A 23798-nucleotide genomic window follows, 5' to 3' on the forward strand; every position below is an offset into this window, starting at 1 on the left:
GCAGACTCCGTCATCATCAACAGGGATTTATTAAACACTTACCATGTGCCAGGCATTGTGCTAAGGACTGAGATACAAAGAAAGAAAAAAGCACGGTTTTTGCCCTTAAGGAGCTAACTTTCTAATGGGGGAAGAAAACATGAAAAATTACAAACACACAAGATATATACAACATAAATGGAAGGTATTCTCAAAGGGAAGACACTAGGGTGATTAGGAAAGGCTCTTTGATGAAGCTGGGATCCAAGTTGAGTCTTGAAGGAGGCCAGGGAGTAGCGTTGAAGAGGAAGAGCATTCCAGGGATGGGGGACAGCTATAGTGAAAAGCAAGAAGACAGGAGATGGGGGTACCATATGCCTGGAACACAAAGAACCAATTTAAACTGCCTAATGGAAAACCATCTTCAGTAGTATTTAAAGCAATTATGACCATGAGCAGTGAGAATATCCCCTTCCCACCAATTTGGAGGGCAGCTCTTCTAAGACACAGTAGATGTTCTACAACAGTTTCTACAACCCAAAAATTCATCACTTTGTTAGTGACCTGGTGAAAAATGTCTCTGAACTTTAACCAGGTTTAGCCTTTGTCAATAAACCCAATCATTCTATCACCAGCCTTGTAATCCAGACTTCTCGAACCTGGTGGGACCTTTCAGAGTTTGTGCTCTGGTAGAACCCTTGAGAACTTAGTATCATCTCCACCTCATATTGCCAAAATAGAAAAACCTTTTACCTCTTCAACTTTCTATTCCTCTGAAAAAATAGGAGGTGATAGGTTATCTTGGGAGAGGGTCTTCAGGGGATAGAAAAATAGACATAAAAAGTAGAACTTTGTTCTTAGCCCAGCAGGGTGATAATGGTAACATAGAAGCCAAAACACATGAGGTGAAGAGGAAAGCAAGGAACACCCTGACTATGTCTTCCCCAGGCTTCAGGCCTTAGAAGACTGGGAAGGACAATGTTTGCAATGTTACTGAAACTTGGTTAAGACATCTAAACTCCTGGTACGCTCTCATTAAATTATAGAATGAGTAATGGGCCATGGAATTAGGGAAATGCCAGGAGGCACGCCAATCAAGTGATGAAGCAGGTCATATCTCCTGGGATGACAGCACAGTGAACAGGATGCCTTCTGCATCCTGGTGTAGAGAGCCTGCTTTGTCCAGTTTCCAGGTAGCCACATGAAGCTTTCAAGAGAAAGCCTAAAGTTTGAAAAGCAGCATCTGCAAACAATAGCTATGTCTTAGCAAAACAAGCTGTTTTTGTCAACTGAACCAAGCAACCCCTTTCGAGAATTTTGATTTTTGGTTTTAACTGTTTTAACATATAAAAGAACAACCTTAACCCTGAAGCAGTGATCTGACTTGGGGCTTCCCTTCAGGGTTTATGAACACGACACCTAGAAGCTGGGAATCCTAACTTGAGATTTTTTTGATTCCTCCACAGCACCAAAAGCAATGCTGGGTTAAGCCCACAGTGGGCGCTCAATAGTTGCTCAGAGAATTAGAATTCCAAAAATCTGGCCACTTAATAAAGATTTCCTGAAGTACACATCAGTCTGAGTGCACCAAAGATTGTGCACATTTTTTGTCATTTATGGAAACCTTGAATATGTTGTTCCCAGTGGAAGGTAGAGGTGTATGTCAAAGGGCAGGATGGATCATCATCACCTGGGATAACTAGAACAATTAAGCTGACTTACCTTATGCAAATAATCAATCATTAGAAAACCAATTACAATTGTGATGAATAGGAAAGAAGCACATCAAGGACAAAAGGGTCTAATGAAAGGCAGTGGTAGGAAACTCAAATAAGACTGCACCTGGTCCAGAAATACACTTCAGGAAAAAAAAGTAGCAAAGTGATTAAATGAACGAAAAGTTTAAGTATTAAACACAGGTCTAGGAAAATATAATAAAGGTGTACAGATAGATGGAAATAAACCATAGAAGGGCTTAACTTGACCATACAAAGCTCTCATACTCAGTGATGAATTGGGAACTAAAGCAACTCAAGATTTTGGATGAAAATGAAGAAGGAGCCAGCACTCACCTTGGACTTCTGATACTCTCGTAATTTAGTCATTCTAGCTAAAGGACAGTTATCTGAGGATTTGCCAACAAAATCCAAAAGTTGACACATGTCATTTTTGTAACACATCCAGGTTTTGACTACAAGGTAATGATACTGAACTTGAATAAAGAAAAACCAGTGAATGCAGTCCCTGCCTTGTGAACTGTTGTAGTTCAGATATGTCTCACTCTTCGTGACCCCATTTGGGGTTTTCTTGGCTGAGATATTAGAGTGGTTTGTCATTTCCTTCTCCAATTCGTTTTACAGAGGGGGAACTGAGGCAAACAGGGTTAAGGGACTTACCCAGGGTCATACAGCTAGTAAATATTTAGAGGCTGGCTTTGAGCTCAGATCCTCCTGACTCCAGACTTCGTGCTCTATCCACTGTGTCAACTAGCTGCCCAATACACTTATTCCAGAGGCATGGACTGCCCTGCTAAAAAAGTTTGCTAGCTGCCTCAATGGAAGGTCCTTTGGAGACTGAGGCAGGAACTTTTGGATAACTTCAGGGGTTATCAAAGGCAAGTAGAACTCAATCTAGTCACTAAGAAGAACGTTCATGCTGGATAACCGCACTTAGAGTAAACAGGCTATGCTTTTCTTTCCCTACTCAAAGGTCCTCTCTCACACACACTGATGCCTCTCCATCGCTCCACTCTTAAGGCTGCCTGCTCTGACTGGTAGGCTCCTGCCCACACCTCCATTTGAGAAAGTATACATACGTCAGTCATGCTTACAGGCTCAAGCCTCAAATTCCAGGCTACTTTTCCATCATGCCCTGTTCGGGTCTCCCTCAACCCCGATTTCCAGCTGCTATGTTTTTGTTGCCTTACTCCACTAGAATATAAGTTCCTTGAAGGGTTTTCTTTTTTCTTATATTTTCAACTTAGCACAGCGGTCTGGCATGAAGCAAATGCTTAATAAATACTTTATGTAATTTGATTTAATCTGTTGAATAATGACAATTCTGACATAACTATCTAACCTCCAAAAGTGACCACTGTTCATTTGGAGGCTTAAATTTGTCCATCTTGTTTAAAAAAAAAAATCAAGTCTATTTCACAGTCATAATATTTTTCAAGGTAGAGAGCTATTACTTAAGTGATTCTGGGAATTCTCCATGAGGAAATTTCTCCCAACTCTTCCAGCTCTTCACGACCACATTTGGGGCATTCTTGGCAAAGATAGTAGAGTACCTTGCCTGAATCTGAGGCTGGATATCTATCTACTACCTGATTCTGCCTTTCTTACAACCATAATATTTGTTGGGGGCAAGTTTCCTAGATGGAACCATGTGGCCCTTTTGTGATCATGGTTACAAGTCAAAGAGACATCTCTCTTCTTCCCTAAAAATGTGACTTTCTTAAAATCTTTATGGCTTCAAAGGGTCCTTAAAGTTTCTTAAGCATGAATACAGAATGAATCATCCTCTGATGACAACAAACCCCACTTTAATCCATAAGCTGAGACAAATTAATCAGATTATTTGTGACAGGAACAGTACAATAAAGGGAATAAGGTACAAGGTCAGGTGGAAAGGACTCTCAAGTCATCCCAGCTGTGATTAGGGGGGAATGGAGGAGAAGAAAGGGTTACTTATTCATTTACTTTGCACATTTAGCAGTGACAGACAGGAAAAGATGGAGGACAGCCCTCAAAGAGCCCTTGGCCCTACAACCTAGGACAGGAGGAAAACTATTTAAAAGAAAATAGAAGCCACATTTTGGAATGTTGGGTCATGCGTTAATTCATGTAGCTTCAGATATAATAATTATTCTTGATTCCAGAAGACTGCTAATGACATGTATTAACCTTCTATTGATGGCCTCAGATGATAAAAGCAGAAAATGTGTCAGTTTATTTTCTTAAAGCTGTTTTCTGGTGTAGAAGAGGAGCTGTATGGGGGAAGGCTATTTGGAAGTGGCAGTGATTTTTTTTAAGTACCTTTATTACATGTATGTAGGTAGGTATGAATGTATGTTAAATCATGAATGCCACCATGGTGCAGTGAATGGAGACTGGATCTCAAAGTCAATCACATCCTACCTAAGTCACTTAGCCTCTCAGTACTCTAGGTAACTCTAAGATTACAAATTGGAAAGAAGGTGAATGATTACATTGGTAGAGGGAATTGTTTTCTTCTGGGTAAGTTCCCTCCACCCATAAAACCACAGCACCAGTCCCAAACTCAATCCTTCTGTTAAGTCACAGGTTCCAGAAATATAGAGCACATCTTCCCCAACCTCATTTTACAGTTAAGGAATGTGAGGCCCAGGAAGGGAAGGCACTTGCCCAAAGGGTTCAAACTTAGGCTTTTTGACTCCAAATCTGGCCCTCTTTATAAGATCGCACTTGGGTAAGGCTAACAATACAAAAAGACATTCCCCAAATGAAGTGAAATCTTCCTATGATCCTATTCACAGAGTTTTCTGGCAAATGATCTAGTTCCATGCTTTCTCTCAAGCTCCGATGTTTTGCTGCTAACATACCTTCTTTCTGTTTCTGATCCATTTGGGGGTAGACTCAGAAGGAGTTGGGCACTGAGTCTCCTTGAAGGCAAGCAGAGTCCGAGCTCTACCACCCAACCAAGTGCATCACAGTTTTCTAGCTCAGGAGTTAACTGCTGTCTTTTCCTAAATTCTTGGCTCCAAGGCTCATCAGGGTCATTTTCATGGTTTTAGAACAATCTCCCAGAGAGGGGTTCTTAAGTTAACTTAGGACCATGAATTTGCTTTAAATTTATTTTAATTACTGCATTTCAATATAACTCATTTCCCTGGTGATCTGATTCATTTTATACATTTAAAAATATTATTCTGAGAAGGTGGTCCATAGGCTTCACCAGGCTGCCAGAAGAACTCATAATACAAAAAAGCTGGTAAGATCCCCTGCCCTGAAATTGTAGGGGACAGTGCCAAGCATCCTCTTACAACCCAGAAGCAGTTGCTATAACCAGTAGACATACTTTTTTGGGGGGGTCAAACTACGTTGCAAGCTGCAATTACTAGACCAATTCATTCTTTTTTTTTTTGACCGATTCATTCTTTAAAGGAGAAAATAGTCTTTCTCTTTCCAGAGGTGAGGGGTTAGGGTTGGTATGGATGTATGTTTTTGAGACATGTAAACAAAACTAGTGGCCTTGAAGAGCTAAAAGCACAACTCCCTAAGTATGAACCCACTTTACTGTCAGGAAGGGGTTTAATGTCCTGGGGAGAATTTGATTTATCTCTTCAGTAATCTTCTTTTTGCATAATCCAGGCATCCTGTAAGCTTTTCCCAGGAGTTCCTGAGTGTGTGTGTTTTCTTGAGTATCACTGTTCACCAACTGAATGTGCCTTATTTGGGGCCTCCAGGGTGTTGTCGCTTTAGAAGATCTGCACTCATGGGACACACCAGTCATCTAAGTCAATGCTTCTGTTAGTTAAAGTAACTTGCTGACTTCCAAGAAGTACCAGGTCAGCTACTGACCTGAGCCATTTCCTTCTCTAGGAGACATTCTGCTATTATGCTCATATTTATAGTCACATAAAGAGAAAAAAAGAACCCACCAACAAGACATGACAGCTGGTTGGGGATCTTGCCACTCAAATTTTTGGCACTCCTCGCCCCCAGCCCCCTCCCAAACCCAACAATCAACCCAAGATTAAAGGAACAGAAGCATCCATTGTGAGGCTTAAGTCTTACAGAGAATGGGGGTTATACCTTGCTAAGCAATGTCAAGTCAGTACCTATGGAATTTCAATCTGAAATGAATCCACTCTGAACAAAGTTTTGCTTTTAGGTCCTGCTTTTAAAATATTTTATTAGTTTGGAAAATGTAACATATTCCACTAACGGAATTTTGACTAATACTGTATAAGCCCATAGACTCAACTTTCCCACCAACAGGTTAAGTCGAAATGAGCATCAGACACAAATCAAGTAACGAGTCATTTACATGATCAGCTCTGATTTCAGGTGAGAGAAAGCACATACGGACTTTGAATAACACAAATGACAGAGAGAGAGTGAAAAGAATATTACCTTCTGATAATCATTCTTTGTGTGCGCAAACCTTTGTTGTAAAGCCTTTCTGATGAGGTCTAAAAATAAAAAACACACACAGACATAAAGAACCATCAGAACAATGACAGTTAACAGTAAAAAGGTCAGCAAAGAATTTGTAATAAGCAATGTTTACATTCTGAAATTAGGATCCTGAAAATTTTGATGTCACTTTTAATTTTTATAGTGTATAAATAAGAAAAATCATCAACAATTACAGAGCACTTCGCAGTTTATTGTTAATAGTCATAAAAATAACTGGCATTTACATAGAGCTGGCAAGATTGGCAAATTACTCTATATAATTCTCTCACTAGAAACTTCACAACAGTTTTGTGAAACAGATACTTACCACAGGACCCTGTGGTCAATCTTTCTGTAAAATGAAGCTTCATCATTTTAGAAATGATTCATTCAGTCAATCTATAAGCATTTTTTTTAGGCATCTACCATGTGTCATGCACTGTTCAAAGCATTGGAAAAGTTTAGCTTTTCATGTAAGGTAAAATGGAATACACCTGTAACTATCAGAGTTTGCAGAAAATATTTTCCCACCTATAAAGGAAAAAAATTTTTTATTTTGTTTTTCTCTTTGACACAGAGTATCTACATAATCCAATGTACAAGCAAAGGGCCTGCTTCCAGGGAAGGTGTATTAGCTCGTAGAACTTTACAAAATGATAGCCTTAACTTTTCAATCTAAGCCCCCAAACTCAAGCACAATGGGCTCCACTCTTTTGCAACTTTAATCCATTTCAAAGCCTCATTCATTCTTTCAAGTCTTTTTTTTTTTTTTTGGGGACAGACCTTGAAAAGCTTTGATGTGATGTATCAAGCTCTCAAAAGGATAACATGAAGCAAGGTTCAGTCTCCCTTATGTATTTGGCACGGATGGGGAATGAAGCAGTCCACAGAAATGATTACCTTATGATACCCCCCAACTTTGATTATTACTTTTTTCAATTTTAGTAGTTTTCCTAGTAAAATGCATAACACTGCACCAGGCACTGAACTCAGCAAATAGTAGGTGCTTAGTAAATGTTTATTGATTGAGATGGGTGACACAATGGATTGAGCACTAGACGTAGAGTTAGGAAGACCTGAGTTCAAATCCTATCTCAGACGCTTACTAGCTTTTGTCAACTTGGGGAAATCACTTAAGCTTGTCTCAGTTTCTCCATCTATAAAATGGAGATAACAGTACGATTTCATTCTCAGAGTTGCTGTGAGGATCAAATGAGAGAACATATATGAAACGCTAGGACAAAGGATGTGACATATACACAGATTAGGATAATACAGTGTAGGTGTTAAGAAAAAGATTCAGAAAAGTACTCTCAGAATATCTGAGGAGGAAGAGAATACTTTCAGCTGGAAGCATCAGGCAATACTTGTTAGAGAAAATAGCCATCATGCTGAGAGCATGGAATAAAGAGAAAGACTGAAAGTATTCTGGGAGGAAGTTCTAAAAGGCATTTCATTTATTCATTCAACAAATATTTGTGAAGTACTCAAGGGATGTACAGAGATCACTGTGCTAGGCTGTTTACAGCTAAGACACAGTCCCTGTCCTCATAGTTTAAAGCCTATTAAACAGGAAAGGATAAATGGTTTTCATGCATGACTTTTGTGACCTGTTTTTGTAGCTCAGAGACTATTTTTTTTTTTGCTTATTTCTGGACTTCTCAAGAGTATTTCAAAAGATCTGAGGTGCAGGAAGCCATGACCCCTAATAAATAGGGCTGCCACTCACTTCTCATTTCATTGTTGCAGGAATGTATACATCTTTAATAAGGAAAACAAATGCCAAGCATGCAACTGAAATAAGCCGCAAGTCCTTACTTACATCAGGAGTCATAAGGTGCTGCCAGGATTTCTCTTTGACTTCTCTTCCTCATCTCTCTTTAATAAATCATTAATTCTCTGAGGAATTACCAGGTTGATCACAGTTCTCAGTCACCCCAACCCACTTCCCAATTGCTTAATTTTATGTCACCAAAGAATCAGTCTTCCAAGGGAAAGATTCTTAGGTGAAATACAAATTTGGGTTGAAATCTTAAAATTGTATTCTGAAAGTTCATTATCCAAAGACTGAACATCACACTTTCTTGATCACTCATTCTTCAGAATGCTTAGCAATAGCTCCTCCAAAATCTTGGTCAATAATCATAGAGGTTTTAAAAACCTAAAACCAATTAGACCCTAACATCTGGGTGGCCCCCTTTTGATATACCTCAACAGCCCTATATGATCAGCTTTCCATTATCCACAGGGTAGTTCAGTGTTGTAGGTGCAACATCATATTTTAATGTGGCTTTCAATTTGGGAACTCGGGGAAGTCCAAGCTTTTGGAATTATCTACTATCTAATAAAGTAGTCACAAATTTCGGGGCTATCAATCCTTGGGGAAGAAGGAAAAGGCTACAGAGTTATAGTGAAGGATTTAAAAACACATATGCAAACCAATAAACAAACAAAAATCGAACATATACACATATGCATGTATATATATGCATATGGTGTATAAATCCATTCTACACACACACACACACACACACACACACACACACACACACACACACACAATGAATAAATGGGAAAGTGTTCAGTAAGAGCTTACTCTACTAAGCATGGTGCTAAATGCTACAGATACAAAGAGAAAAAGAAAGCAGTCCCTGACTTCAAAGAACTCATACTCTAATCTGGGGACAAAGCATATTTTTAAAAGTTCTGCTGCAGAACATACAGAAAGACCCAGGGATTCTTAGGTTACATAACAAGGGTCATAACACTGTCAGGGGACTACAGGGTATAGAGGCAAGGCATATGGCAAAGTTTGGAGGTTCACTGAATACTGGCCTTGGAGTCAGGAAGATTTGAATACAAATTTGCCCTCAGACTCTTTTTAGCTGTGTGACCCTGAGAAAATCACTTACCCTCTGACTGCCTCCTTTTCTTCAATTATAAAATGGGAGTAATAATTGGACCTACTTGCTAAGGTTGATATGAGGATCAAGAGATAACATTTGCAAAGCACTTAGCACAGTGTCTGGTATATAGTAGGTGTTTAATAAATGTTTATTCCATTCCTCCTTAGAAGGCAGTGGAAAGGCAAATAAATAGTGGTCCTCAGTTTCATCAGAAGGCATGGAATCTATCTATGACTGGTCAAACAGCCTGGGCATAATAAGTACTGCAGCATGTGCAGATTGGTGGTGATCTTCCACACTCATCTGTCCCACATGGGTTTAGGTACATATTACTACTTTTAATATGCATGTCAATGCTATTGTAATCAGTAAAATACAAGTTCCTTTCAAAAGGTTGCTCCTTTCTCTATCCTCACTCATACCTGTCACCAGAATGAGCAGTGAGTCAGGTCATAATTGTATAGATTCCCATACAACAGTCCAAATGTGATCTTCCCCAGCCCTCACCTTTTCCAGTGAGCAAAGTATCTTTCAGTCAAATGCTGTAGGAAATGGAGATCATGAATTCGTCCCACATTTACACTCATTGACCAGGAAGGAATTAAGAAGGATGCCCATTACTCATCATTACCAAATATTTGCAAAACTTTGAATGAATTATATCAAAGATACATACTATACATGACATATATGATCCAGTATCTTTTACACACACACGCACACACACGCACGCACACACAATCACTTGCCTCTTCCTGGGTCAAGTGATGACCCCTGATCATCATCACAATTCCTACGTTCCCTTACTGGAAAACACTGCTTTTAATTATATATAAAACTTTTATCACCTAAAAATAGATTATCTCAGCTCCATGTGAGATGCCAACAACATATAAGCCTCCCTCTGAAAAATGGATAGAGAAGAAGAGGGCATAATTCCCTGAATCTGAGGACAAAGAAGAAAATCCCATCCTCTATAAGAAGTCAACACAAATCTATATGAACATGATGCTCAGCACATGCAGAAGAAATCCTCCCCCAAAGCAGATGCCCTAAGAGATGATTCCTAGTTCTATTTCTTATTGGGATGGCCTATGGTGTCTCCTAAATCCCATCAAGGAGCTGCCAATCAAAATGAAAATTATATAAGGTAAGCTGTAACTGTGGAAGCTTTGACAACATGAAAGATAGAGCAAAGGGCAGATGAACAGTACAGCCTTCAGAAAATTGGTCAAAAAGTCTGGTTCAAGGGAAGACTGGAAATAGGAATGTCCACAGGGTAGCTACGATAAGTTCAGGGCAAGGGCTGCCCTCACCAGTAGTACTGAAAGCTGTGAGCAACAGGGTTGCTTTTGAAACGCAAATGTAGTCATGTTGTAAAGAATATTATTCATTTTAACAGGTATATACAGATAATGTAGATAAGGACATTAGGCTCTCAGAGTTTGAGGAAAATTTCCCTTCAGGCCATCCAGTTCCCCTTCCTTTGACTATACTCACTAAGCAACCTCTTAATATAAATCTGATCAGAATTATGCCCTAAGGGCTACAAAACTGCACATACCCTTTGATCCAGCAATACCACTACTAGGTCTGTATCCCAAAGAGATCATAAAAAAAGGAAAAGGATTCTCAGGTACAAAAATATTTATAGCAGTTCTTTTTTGTGGTGGCCAAGAATTGGAAATTGAGGGGATGCCCATCAATGGGGGAACGGCCAAATAATTTTTGGTATATGAATGTAATGGAAGATTATTGTGCTATAAGAGATGATGAACAGGCAGATTTCAGAAAACCCTGGAAACATTTATATGAACTGATGCTGAGTGAAGTGAGCAGAACCAGGAGAACATTGTACACAGCTAAGAGAAACCTTGTATGATGATCAACTTTAATAAGACTTAGCTCTTCTCAGCAATGAGATGATCTAAGACAGCTCCAAAAGACTCATGATGGAAAATGCTATCCACATCCAGAGAAAAAACTATGAAGGCTAAATGAAGATGGAAGCTTTCAATTTTCTCTCTTTCTTCCCTTTTCATGGTTTTTCCCTTTGGTTCTGATTCTTCTTTCACAATATGACTTCCTTTTCACAACATAATGTGGAAATATGTTTAACATGATTGTACATGTATAGCCTAGGTCAGTCTGCTTGCTGTATTGGGGAGGAGCTAAAGGGGAGGGAGAAAAATCTGGAACTCAAAATCCTAAAAGTGAATGTTGAAAAATACATGTAATTGGAAAAAACAAAATATTATTAAGTGGGTGAAAAAAGGGGGGAAAATGGATAAATCTGGTCAGAGAGAATGACACTGTTTACACTGTTCAAAACCCTCATGTCCACAGTGGAAAAGATCCAGTTAAGATCCCTGAGGGCAGAATGTAAGGAAGAAATGCTGAGCCCTGGGGCAATATGTGGAAAAGGAAAGTAACTGCATTGAAACAAAGAGGTCTAAGAGTCAAATCTTTCTCTCCCACCCATTTCCAGAGACTGAAGGGGCACAGCAATCACTGCTAAAGTCATGACCACTTCATGAACAATGACTATACAGAGAACATATGCATAGATTACACTTCCCACAATGGTTAGGGAAAGGAAACAGCACTTTTTTTTCAGGGATAGGAAGAGGGTTAGGGAATAGGGTTGGAAAAAGAAATGTTATTCTGTGAACTATATTGTTGAACTCTATTTCCCAGGGCGTTGTATAAAAAGCCACAGTATAGTGATCTACACCACCTGAGCTAAAACTCAAAAGTTCTAGAAGCTAAAAATGGGTGGAATCTGTTTCAAATTTGCTTCCAATTGTAAAATTTTGTAAAAATTAATTTTCTTTTCAACTTCTGGAGCAACTAGATAACAAACGGAACTGATAAATATGATAGCAGAGGGCATACACGCAAACACAAACACACACACACACAAAATCTCTGATTGCTTGCTATGGGGAAGACGGAGTAGACATATAGAAGCCTTCTCCTATATGTAGTCTCACCTTCATTCTCTTGTCTATAGGCCCAGGACATTTCTTTTCCCTGCACTATGTCAACAAATAAAAACAATAACAAAACTAATAGAAAACACAACTGCAGGGAGTAGAAGAGAACCTGGCACCTAAAATGGCAGAGAAATAAATAAGAAATCTGATGATCAGAACAGGAACGAGCAATTCCTACTGCCCACTGGGCATACTCAGGTTCACTCTTTGCTACCCCAACACAAAAGGGAAAAGGTTACGTGGGGGATAAAAAAGGAAAAGATAAAGAAAAAAAGATGTGTGATTTTTCTCTTCAGAAACTATACCTTTGAACCATATCCTTATTTTCTCCAGAGTCTCCAGTGGTAATGCATTATTCTTACAATTTATTATCATTTCTGGATTCATTGATTATTTATTAAGTGCTTCCATGTAGAGAGCACATGGAGTAAATATAAAGTTTGGACAGAGGCAGCATCTACCTTTACATTATCGACTTACAGTCTTTCAGCTCACACCCAGATCACAGAGTATAAAATTCAACACGACAATGATGAAGAACATCTGGAGTGTAAACAATGTCAGTTTCTCTTACAAAGGTCTTTCAGATTTACAGAGAATTGGGAATAAACAGGCATTCTGCAATAGCTAAATAGTCAAATAGTGGGCAATAGCTTAGTTGTAGGCTATTAAGTGACACAGTGCACAGAGTGCTGGGCCTGGAGTCAGGAAGGCTCATTCCTCTTCCCGAGTTCAAATGTGGTCTCAGACACTAAGCTGTGTGACTCTGGCCAAGTTACTTAATCCCATTTGCCTCGGTTTCCTCATCTGTAAAATGAGAGAGAAGGAAATGGCAAACCAAGAAAGCACCAAATTGGGTCACCATGAGGCAGACGTGACAGAAGAGCGACTGCACAATAAAACTATTAACGGTCATGTGAAAAATTTTCCCAATTAACATTAAGAGATATGCAACATACATACAACTCTGAGCAACGCACAGATGACAAGAGAGGAAAATTCTGGTTGTCTGAGGGTCTGAGGAAGGAAAGGGACATTACTGTACAGTTGGATTTTTTCAACCATTCTGGAAAGCAATCCGGAACTACAACTAATACTGCCTCTGGGCATGTATCCCCAAGAGGCTGAGGACAGAAGGAAAGGACGCAAACTGCAAAAATATCTAGAGCAGCATCTTCTGTTTTTGGGCGGGGGGAAGGAAACAAAATAGGAACCCATGACTTGGGAAATGGCTAGACAAATTGTGATGTTAGGCCATAAAAAATGGCAAGTAGGATGGATTCAGAGAAACCCAGAAAGATGTACATGAACTGATACAAAGTAAAACTACAAAAACAATTTTTGGGATGATCATGAAAATGTCTAAAAAAGAAAAACAACTTTGAAAGACCCCAGGATTCTGATTGATGTAACTGTGACTTCAAAAGTCTTATGACAGTCTAGCTATTTTTGCAGAGGTCGTCTGATAGGTATAAAATAAAGACTGTCTCAGGACCCCTTTACATAAAAAAAAAAAAAATCATTGAGGATCCCCTTCTCCAAAGAGCTTTTGGTTTATGGGTTTCTCTCAACATTTACCATATTCAAAATTAAAACATCTTAGCATTATTATTAACATAGTTTTGACTTTTCAGATTCCCTGAAAGGGTCTCAGGAACTCTCCTGGTTGTCCCTGCAGATATCAAGGAAAAGAAATGTTTTCCTCATTATGCTGCTTTGTCTCCCTATGCACAATTTTAAAGTCTTATGGGTTTTAACTTTCCTTCCTTCAGCTTCCAAAAATGCAACTAGAGTAGCCCCACATCTCATTAAGCTCAGTGCCCTATCTGTTTCCCTCCAAGTCTCTCTCAACAGTCATTCTCTGGTCACTTTCAATTGTCGGGATGCAGGGTGCTGATAACTGAAAACTCTTCCCCAGAAAAAAAAAAAAAAGAACCTCTACTCTAAACCATACTGCCTCTCTGACTGTATGTGATGAAAACCAGGGAAATATATGTAAAAGTATAACTTACACTCAAAAAATTATTTGGACCTTTGAGAAATAACTGAGCATATGTGCACAGAATTTTAGATGCCTAATAATCCTTGGCCTTAATGCCTGACATATTTTCTAACTAGAATTAAAAAGATCTGCTTGGAAGGAATCATTTCCAGTTTGAATTGTGTTAATGCTTTCAATCTCTTCCCAGACTTCCACACACAAGCACTGGCCATCTGTCCTCACACAAGGCTCTTGGTACAGTACCTTTCTCACTGAACTTTTACATTCTACCTTGTAGCATGGTTTTAACTCTGCTGCCACATGGGAAAGTCCATGAGGCCAAAAATGTTGCCGTCATCTCTGTAATCCCCCACAAGGTCTAGCAAAGGGCCATGAACATAGGTGTGACTATAATAAGCATCTACTGAGTCGATAACAGTAATACTGAACATAATACACCTCTTACTCCAACTGTAACAACAAAAGCTCCTACCTTTCTTCTCTTTGCATGGAGGCAGAAGACCTGGGTTCACATCCTACCCCTGATGGCTACTCTGTATACGCAAACTACTGAAATTGCCTGGTTCTCAGTTTCCCTATCTGTAAAATGAAGGGATTAAACCAAGTGGCCTTCAAGGTTCCTTCTATGATCCTATGATCCTTCTACTTTGCATAAGCTGAGTTTCTACCTAAGTAATACATTAATTACCAAACTAGGTTACTGACTAAATTTCTAAATCTGACTGTCCCCAAATGTAAAACATAACCCAAAAGTACAAACCAACAAAGAATTATTAACGAAAGATATCGACTATTCCGTACGTAGGTAACTCTCAAATTCTTATTCATTCATTACTTCAATAAGCATTTATTAAGTGTTTGCTACATACTGGGGCACAAAGATAAAACACATCCTTCATGGAGATTATAAATTCTTTCTACTGAGGGGGAAGCAATATGAAAAGATATAATAAATACAAAATCAATACAAAGTAATCTCCGGGGGGGTGGGGGGCAGTGAAGGGTGGCAAGGAGGTGAAGGGATAGGAGAAAGAGAAGAGACAGATCAAGACACAGGACCTGAAGTGACCCTTCAAGGAAGGTAGGGACCAAGCTGGTAGCTATGAGTAGTTAAAAGGAGGGAATGAATATGAAGGATACTGAGAAATATAATCAAGATTTGGCTAACGAGTGGATATTGGGAGGAGTGTTTAGGAACTCCTGGGCTGTATCTGTAGGTAGCTGGAAGAGCGGTGTCCTGTCATTGGCAGCAAAAGAGACGCTGGAAAAAGTAAGCAGTTTGAGGAAGAAAAGTCCCCTTATTTCCTCTGAATTAACTCCAACTAACCACTGGTCATCTTGAACTGGAGTCCAAAGAAATGTCAAACTCAACATGTCCAAACTAGAAATGATCAATTACTCCCCCCTGCCCCACCCACAACACCCTTCCTTCAAACTTTCTATGCTAAGGGTATGACAAATGTCCAAATTTTAATCTTGGTGTTATCCTTGACAGATCACTCCTTTCTTTCATATCCAATCAGCTGCAAAGTCTCGTCCATTTTACCTTCACGATATCTCTTAAATCTGTCTCCCTCTATCTATTCACCAAGCCAGTGTCTCAGTTTGGGTCCTTATCACCCCTTGTCTAAACATTATAATAACCTGTACAATGGCACAGTAGGTAGAAAACTAAGGCCTGGAGTCAAGAAATACAAATTTAAATATGGCCTGTGAATCTGAGTAAATCACTTAATTTCTGCCTCAGTTTGCTCAACTGAAAAATGGGGACAATAACAGAACCGCACCTACCTGGCAGGGTTGTCATGAGAATAAAATGAGCAAACATTAGTAAAAGCAATTAGCACAATGCCCATATAAAAGCTATTCCCCTCCCTTTTAATTTATTCCTTCCCGAATGTGCCCTTCACGCAACTGCAGCAGTAATGTTCTTAAGGCATGTTCCAAAAGTCTGCCCATGTCATCATCATTTTGATCAAAAAGTTTTCTGTAACTCCCTATTACTTCTCGGATAACATCCAAGTTCAAGTCTCTCTCTATAATCTGGCCCCAATCTACCTTTCCAACCTTATTCACATGATTACTGCTGCCCAAGTGTTCCCTGGAAAGAGTGTGGCAGCATTGTCCATTCCTAAATCTGAAACACGTCCTCCATTATCTCCACTTTTCTGAATCCTCAAGGCTCAGCACAGAGGTCACCTTCTCTGTGAAGCCCTTCATACTCCCTCCCAGCTGCTCTTTCCTCAAATTACCTTTTATTGACTTCTGAAGGTCTATGTTGCCAAATAGGGAGACACAAGAGCCAAGGGCAACATTGATTTTAAATGAAAAATACACTTGAATAAAATGAACCAGGAAACAATATACACAATGACTGCAATACTGTAAGTGGGAAAAAAACCAAAACAATAAAAACTGAATACCATGAAATTATAATGACCAAGCTTGGCCCCAAAAAAGAATGTACCTCTCTGTTTATTTATTCTGCAATTAAAAAGTATTTATTTTCTCTTCCTCCCATCCTTATACACTTCTGCATATGGATAGTTCGGGAAACTATTTTGCTTGACTGTGTACAGTTTTTTTTTTCTCCCTCCCTTCTTTCTCAAGGTAGGAGTCCATGGTGAGGAAATATAATATAATGTAATGTAATAGCCTTGATTGATCCGTTGTTTGAACTGGTTTTGCTTCCTCTTTCGTTTTTATTCTTTATTATAAGAACCAACTTTCTAGAAATGGTAAGGGAGGAACATACTGGGAAATGCAGGTGATATTAAACAAGAAGATACCAATAAAAAAATTTTAAACTAATTTTATAGCACTACAGAGGAAATGGGGCAGCTACGTGGTGTGAAGTAGATAGAGTGCCAAGCCTGGAGTCAGGAAGACTCATCTTCCAGCGTTCAAATCTGACCTCAGATACTTACAAGCTGTGTGTCTATAGGCAAGTCACTTAACTCTGTTGCCCTCAGTTTCCTCATCTGTAAAATAAGCTGAAGAAGGAAATGGCAAACTACTCCAGTATCTTTGCCAAGAAAATAAGGGTCACACAGAGTTGGACACAACTGAGGAAGATGGGAGAATGCAAATAGTATCATTTTATAAAAAAAATAGCACAAAGCAATAGATGTAAAAATAAGAATGCATAAGGTCTGGCATGAGACACAATTGAACCACACACCCTGAGAACATTCACAGGTCAAAGTAGAATGAAAAGATGGAATATGGAACAAATTCATTTGTTTTCATGATGATGCATTTTCAACTTAGGTTAATAGTGAAATTTCCAGATTTGAATATTGATGAAACAATTCCAAGTATACTCCATGAGGCAGGCTTTCAATAATGATTTCCCAAGGCATGACCTATAACTGTCTTACAGCTGACTAGAAGGTATAGAGAAGACAAAATTCCCATTATTTTTAAAGTTTATTGATTAATGAAAAAAAGTAATCTGATTTCATAAATCGAACTTAGCCTTTTAAAGTCTCTTCTAACAAAGGAGTCCTTCATGCATCTGCTATGATCATAAAACACTTTGAAATAAGATAGAGATAACCATGCTTAATGACCTTCTGATTACGAACAGGAAGTAAGCTATAAAATGGTGAGATATATGCTTGCCAAAGATTTTTCCTACATTTATGGAACATGCCCTGAGCAAAGTCCAAATGGAAAAGGGAGCTCCCAGAGATGATAAGTTCTCCATGTGATCCTGTTTGCAAGTGATTGGGCTGACTGCATCCAATTCAACATCTGTATAGTCTCCTTAACATGATCCCTCGTTACTCAAAAATTATCAGCAAAACAATGTAAACAGAAAGAATTATTGGGGGAAAAGGGTCTGTTGTTCAGACGCATATCTAGGATAGGCTGGGACTACAAATCAAGAATGAGGTGGGCAGAAAATGTAGGAATAGGAAGAAAATAGTTTGGATTGTATTTGGGGAATTTTGCAGTGAGATCAAGGATCTCAATTTCCTCCCTGATGGAAAAACCTCAGCTTTTAAAAACAAGCATTCCCCCACTGATGGTTTAGGGGCAAGTATGTCAGGCAGTGGGTGCAGGGCCTGGGGTGAGGAAGACTCACCTTCCTGAATTCAAATCTGGCCTCAAACACTTACTAGCTGTGTGACCCTAGGTGTCACACAGAGTTGGACACAACTGAACAACAACAAGTGTCCCAGGCACCGTGCCAGTGACTGTCAGAGGCAGATTTGAACTGAGATATTTGTTACTCAAATCTAGCCTTGTCTCCACTACAGCATTCTCTCAGAGACAGCTGGCTGAACACTCCTGGGGAATCTTATTGAGGTGATTCTCAGTCAAGTACAGATTTGACTAGATGCCTTCAAGATGCCAAATAATGCAAAAATCATCAGGTTCTTCCTATGTTCAAGGTGCTGTACAGGGCACCAGAGACTCAAAGATAAAAGGAAAAAATCATCCTTGCCCACTAGAGCCCACTAGAAGCTCAACGGTCCTCTTCCCTCTGAGTTCTGGGATTCTGTGTGACGAGGTGCCTGCCTTGCTGCCACTAATTTACTCTGGGACACTGGATAAATAATCTAACCTCTTCAGTTTTCATCTACTGCACAGAGGGGTTTAAGTGGATGATACCAAAGTTCTCCAAATGTCACTGCAGTTCTACACAAACTGAGAGTTGTCAGCAAAATAATGCAAAGCAATGTTTTCCGTATCGTGCATAAAGCTGCTGAAAATCTTAATACTTTATACAGGGATGTGGCTAAAAAATTTCTTTAAGTAAAAATTGTAAAAACTTTTGCCAGAAAGGTTCCACGAAATGATAACTTCAGAGTCATTACAGGTCTTTTCAGGTTTTACTGAAGTTCAAACTTGGCATGAGATTCTTAGCCAGGTATGTCATAGGTCAAGGAGAGTTCAAGTGTGTATGTTCTCTCCATTAATTCAGATCATAGCCACTCCCAATACCTTATTATCTAGTCTTCAAGGAATATATCACCTGAATATTTTTAAGTAAATTACCTAACTGGTGACCAACCTTCTGGTAATGAGCTTCTACAAATCTATATTATAGCTGGGACTAGTTTGAATTTCCCCTTTATTTTTAGCCCATTTAGTGTCACTGGAAATGCCATTTCCAAGTCATGGAGCTTGCAATGGCTGTCATCCTCTTCATTTCACTCCCACCCAAATTCAGTCTGTGTCTCAGGTGCCCTCAGGTCCTGATAAGTGAGCCCCAATACCAGGCCTCTTCTTGATCATGTTGCTTGGATAGTTTTCCTATCTTTTCTAGCTCCTAGGTATGTGTGTTCCCATCCATTAGAAGGTAAACTCCCTGAGAGTAGGGATTGCCTTGTTCATTTTCTCAGAACACTGCCACGCACATAATTAGAGCTTTACTAAATATTTTTTCAGTCATTCATTCAATATACAAACTGCTTATCCTGATATTTGAGAGTCCCCATAATCTGGTTGTAAACCCAGGTTTCCGGCCAGCTTTTACAGGATTCTACTTTGCTTCCTTGCCGTTCTAGCCAGATTGGATTTCTAAATGGTGCCTGATGTCACCCTGCCTCTGTGTATTTACAAAAGCCACCTGCTATGTCCTAAAGTCTTTTATTACTTCTCTCAACCTGGTGCCATCTTCTCTAGGAAGTCTGACTCAAATCCCTAGCAGGAAGTAATAGCTCTTTCATTTTTTTTTTTTTTTTAAGAATACTAGATCTGGACTTCTTTTTGGTTTCTACCTTACAATACTTATTTGGGTACATGCCTATGTATGCTCGTATACTCATGCATTTATATACTGGAAAGCCTTTGGGGACTATTACGTCCAACCTTTTCATTTTACAGATGAGGAAGCTGGGGCCCAAGGAGTACAGTGATTTGTCCATGATCACATGGGCAGTCAGCCTTAAAGATGAGTTTCCATGAGTCAATGGCCAATGCAGGGCTCCTTCTGCTGCATCCTGCCCTTACTAGGTTTCAATTTCCCTGAAGGCAGAGATAGTGGCACACTGGACTCAGAGTAAAAAAGACCTAAATTCAAATCTGGTCTGACATATTGACTAGCTTTGAGACCCTGGGCAAGTCTCCTAATTTCCTTGCCTAAGTTTCCTCACCTGTAAAATGAAAATAATAATAGCAACTGCCTGCTGGATTACTGTGAGGCTTAACTGAGACATTCATAAAGTGTTTTACAAATCTAATGTGCTACATAAAGGCTACCTATTGGTGTGACTGCCTTTTTGTTTTTGTTACTGCTCATCTTGTGCATAGTTACATAGTAAATATTTGTTAAATTAAATTGAAATGTTTACAAAGTTTTACTTCCTGAGTGGCTTAGCTCCGCTTCACTACAGGGCCATTCCTAATTGAAAAATTGCTACTAGGCTTGTGAGGCAGGCAGGCTATCTCCCTCCAGCTTCTAAAGTATTTCTTGAAAACTGCGAAAGAGATGAATGTAACTAAAATTACAAAAAGACTAAGGAAACTTGGGAGAATAACATTAAGAACTTAATACCTTCAGAAGAGGCAAAAGCAGATGTTACTTAGCAAGGACGTAATAACCAAAACATAAAGAGGTGATCAATCCATTTATGAGAGGGGAGCAATTCTCTGGTCACCTTAAAAATCATTTTAAACAATGTCTGTCTCCCATTTTCCCTGATGTTATAAAGCTGAAAGAACTCCTCACTTCTTCTAAATAGGAATGGAAAAATGAACTAGATCTTACAAATAAATGCACTATAAAAATGCTTTTCCAAACTACAGGCCATGGAAATTGACACATAGTGAGCTGTTGAGGCCCAGGAGATCATCTCATTCAGTCCCCTCATTTTACAGAAAAGGGCAACAAGGGGCAGGCCAGATGCCCTGATAGATTCTGTTGGGCTTGAGTTCAATAGATCTCAGCTAGAATCAATTCCTGGTATGAATTAAACATCCTAGGATCATAAAGCTTAGTCTAAAAGGGCCTTCAGATCTTCCTGCCTCCAGGCCTAGCACTATATTCACTGTACCACCAGCTGCCTCTATGTTTTTAAATAATTGAAGAAAATGCTCAATTTCAGTTACAGGTAAGGGAAAATAAAGATGTAATTTTTTTTCCTCCATCCAAGTTCACAGACCTCCACAGTGCCCCTTAGGGTCCTTGAACTCCAGGTTAAGAATCCCTGATTTAAAGGCAAAAAGACAATAATGTATTTTGTATTAGAGGCAAGAGAGAGCCTCAGGAGCTTCTGGAGAAGGGGAGAGATATCGTTAGCCCTAGACTTAAAGAATATGAATTTGGTAGTTGTGTGAGGGACAGATTAAAGAACAGAAAGGCAAAAGGGCAAGGGATTAATTAGGATTCTAACATAACCGGGTCCAGGTGGGAGGTGATAACAGTGAGCTGGAATGGCTGCTACATGGAGAGAAGGAAAACCAAGTTCATGATGTTGTAGAGGTACAGTTGACAATTCTGGATGGCTTTTTTTTTTTTTTTTTGAGTTTTGACACTGGATGATAGTTTGAAGGGATCAGTGGCTTTTTAAGTCCTGTCTGATTCTTCACGACCCCATTTTGGATTTGCTTGGCAATGATGCTAGACTGGTTTGCATTTCCTTCTCCAGCTCATTTTACAAATGAGGAAACTGAGCAAATGGATTTAGTGACTTGCTCATGGTCACATAGCTAGTAAGTGTCTGAGGCCAAATTTTACCTCACAAACTAGGGCCAGGACTTTATCCATTGCCCAACTGAGGGGATAGTAGGAACATCTGTTAAGTATGAAAGATACTACGTCACAGTTGTAGTGGGCAGAGGAGGAGCTAGAAGTCAGGGAGACCAGAGTTCCTCAAAGGGGCTGGGGGAAAGGGGGGAGTATATGACAAAGTCAAACAGATACTTTAGAGAATTTCCCTTGGCTACTGACTGGAGTGGGGAGAGACTTGAGGCAGCATAGTTCCACCGTTGTAATAGACCAGGCAATAGGCGATTAGGATCCAATTAGGATTGTGGATATAGGACTGGGAAGAGGGAGATGACAGCTGTTGTGAAGGTAGAAATGGCAAGATTTGGCAATAGAATGGACAAGTGAGATGAAAGAGAGTCAAGGAAGACATCATGGTTGTAAGCTTGGGTGATTGGATGGTGATACAGTAACAGGCAAGATGGGAGAGTTTAGGTAAGAAAGATAAAGCGTTCTGTTTTCGACAAGCTGAGATTGAGATGCCTACAGAATATCGAAGCAGACATGTCCAAGAGGTAACTGGAGAGGCATGACTGTAGTTCAGAAGGAAGACCAGGGATGGATGTATAGAAGCACAAGTCAGAGCCTTGAAGGACACCCATGGTTAGTGAGCACAGTGTGGACAAAGACTTAGCAAAGGAGACTGAAGAGCAGCTGGAAAGATAAGAGAACCAGGAGAAAGCAGGGTCATGAAAGCCTAGACGGGAGAGTATCCGGAAAGTGGGGATAAGCAAGTTTCAAATACAGCATAAGATGAGAAGAATCGAGACTGGGATAAGGCTATTAGATTTAGCATTTAGAGACCAGTGAGGCCCAGTTGAGATTATATAACATAAATCCGCAATAAACTCAAGTCAGCAAGAGTGGCTGTGTGACTTCCTCCAGCAGTAAACAGCAAGATATAAGTAGGAATGAGAGAGACCAGAATTGGGATGTGGTAACATAATGAATGTTGCTAAGACAAAGGGACAAGGGACTGAAATATAGAGGGCAGCAGGCATATTTCAGATTGGAAAGGAGAGAAAATGAAATCAGGGCAGTACTTGCCTGTGTTTCTGACAAACATCTTGTGCTGAACCATGGAATAGCTATACATCTTTGAAAATAAACGCACACACATCTATCTGTATTCTCTCTGAGCCACCCTAGCTGTGTGTATTTTAAGCAGATTAATGCAAGGCTAACTATTTGTAATTCAGATTCAAGACAAAAAATAAACAACTGGCTTTATTTTTTAAAAGGTGATGAATCAATTAAGTAAAAATTTCATTCACATTCTACTTACTCAGGCTCAAGAAACTATTTTCAAGCATCATAAAGGCTCTCTGAAGTATCCATTTATATGCCAACAGCTGAAGGACTAATCACACATGCTTACCAATTCATTATGGCTACTTCTACAGGGCAACACTTTTATTAGCCTTCTTTTTAGTCCTATATGTGCTTTAAATTATAGTTTTGTTTTGTTGTTTTTTATTTTTTCTGTTTTTCTTTTGTCTCTTGAGACTGAGTCTTCCTATCAAGTTCTGAGGCTAAAAGTACAGTGGCAAATGATGACCCTGATCAGTTCTGATCAGCTCCATTTCCAACGTGGGTCAGTTCACTCCTCCTTAGGCAAGCTAGCAGCCTTCCACTCCTGTGAACTCATCATAGTGCTGCTACAGTTTACCCTATCGCCTTAGCCTGCAGCAACTCAGAAATCTCAAACTCAAACATTTAGCAAGGGCTATTATAGGAATGAGCCACCACACCTTGTCCTGGTAAACAATATGTATTCTTAAAATACAGTCAATGGTCCAGCTATTCCATTATATACATATGTATGTATGTATACATACACACACATGTACTGACACACCCCACTAACATTTGCATAGTGTTTTAAAGCTGGCAGTACTCTTTATATACATTCCATCACCACAACTTTGTCAGATCATTACTACAAGTATCATTCTCGTCTGATATTCTATGATGCTGAAGCTCAGAGAGTCATTCCCAAAGTTCACACAGCTAGAAATGGGATGTAAAGCCAGA

At 39.4% G+C, this 23798-nt stretch overlaps 1 protein-coding gene across 11 annotated transcripts in view; it reads right to left on the minus strand.

Annotated features, from left to right (window-relative positions):
• Positions 1–23798, minus strand: part of PROM1 (prominin 1) — a 145901-nt gene that overhangs the window by 74659 nt on the left and 47444 nt on the right. For all 11 annotated transcript variants that reach the window (XM_072620309.1, XM_072620308.1, XM_072620315.1 and 8 more), the window contains one exon: positions 6096–6154. In XM_072620309.1, coding sequence (XP_072476410.1) covers positions 6096–6154 — 59 coding nt within the window. The remainder of the gene's footprint in view (positions 1–6095; positions 6155–23798) is intronic.

The sequence above is a fragment of the Notamacropus eugenii genome, chromosome 6 (assembly GCF_028372415.1).
Source record: "Notamacropus eugenii isolate mMacEug1 chromosome 6, mMacEug1.pri_v2, whole genome shotgun sequence".
In the NCBI taxonomy this organism is placed as follows: Eukaryota; Metazoa; Chordata; class Mammalia; order Diprotodontia; family Macropodidae; genus Notamacropus; species Notamacropus eugenii.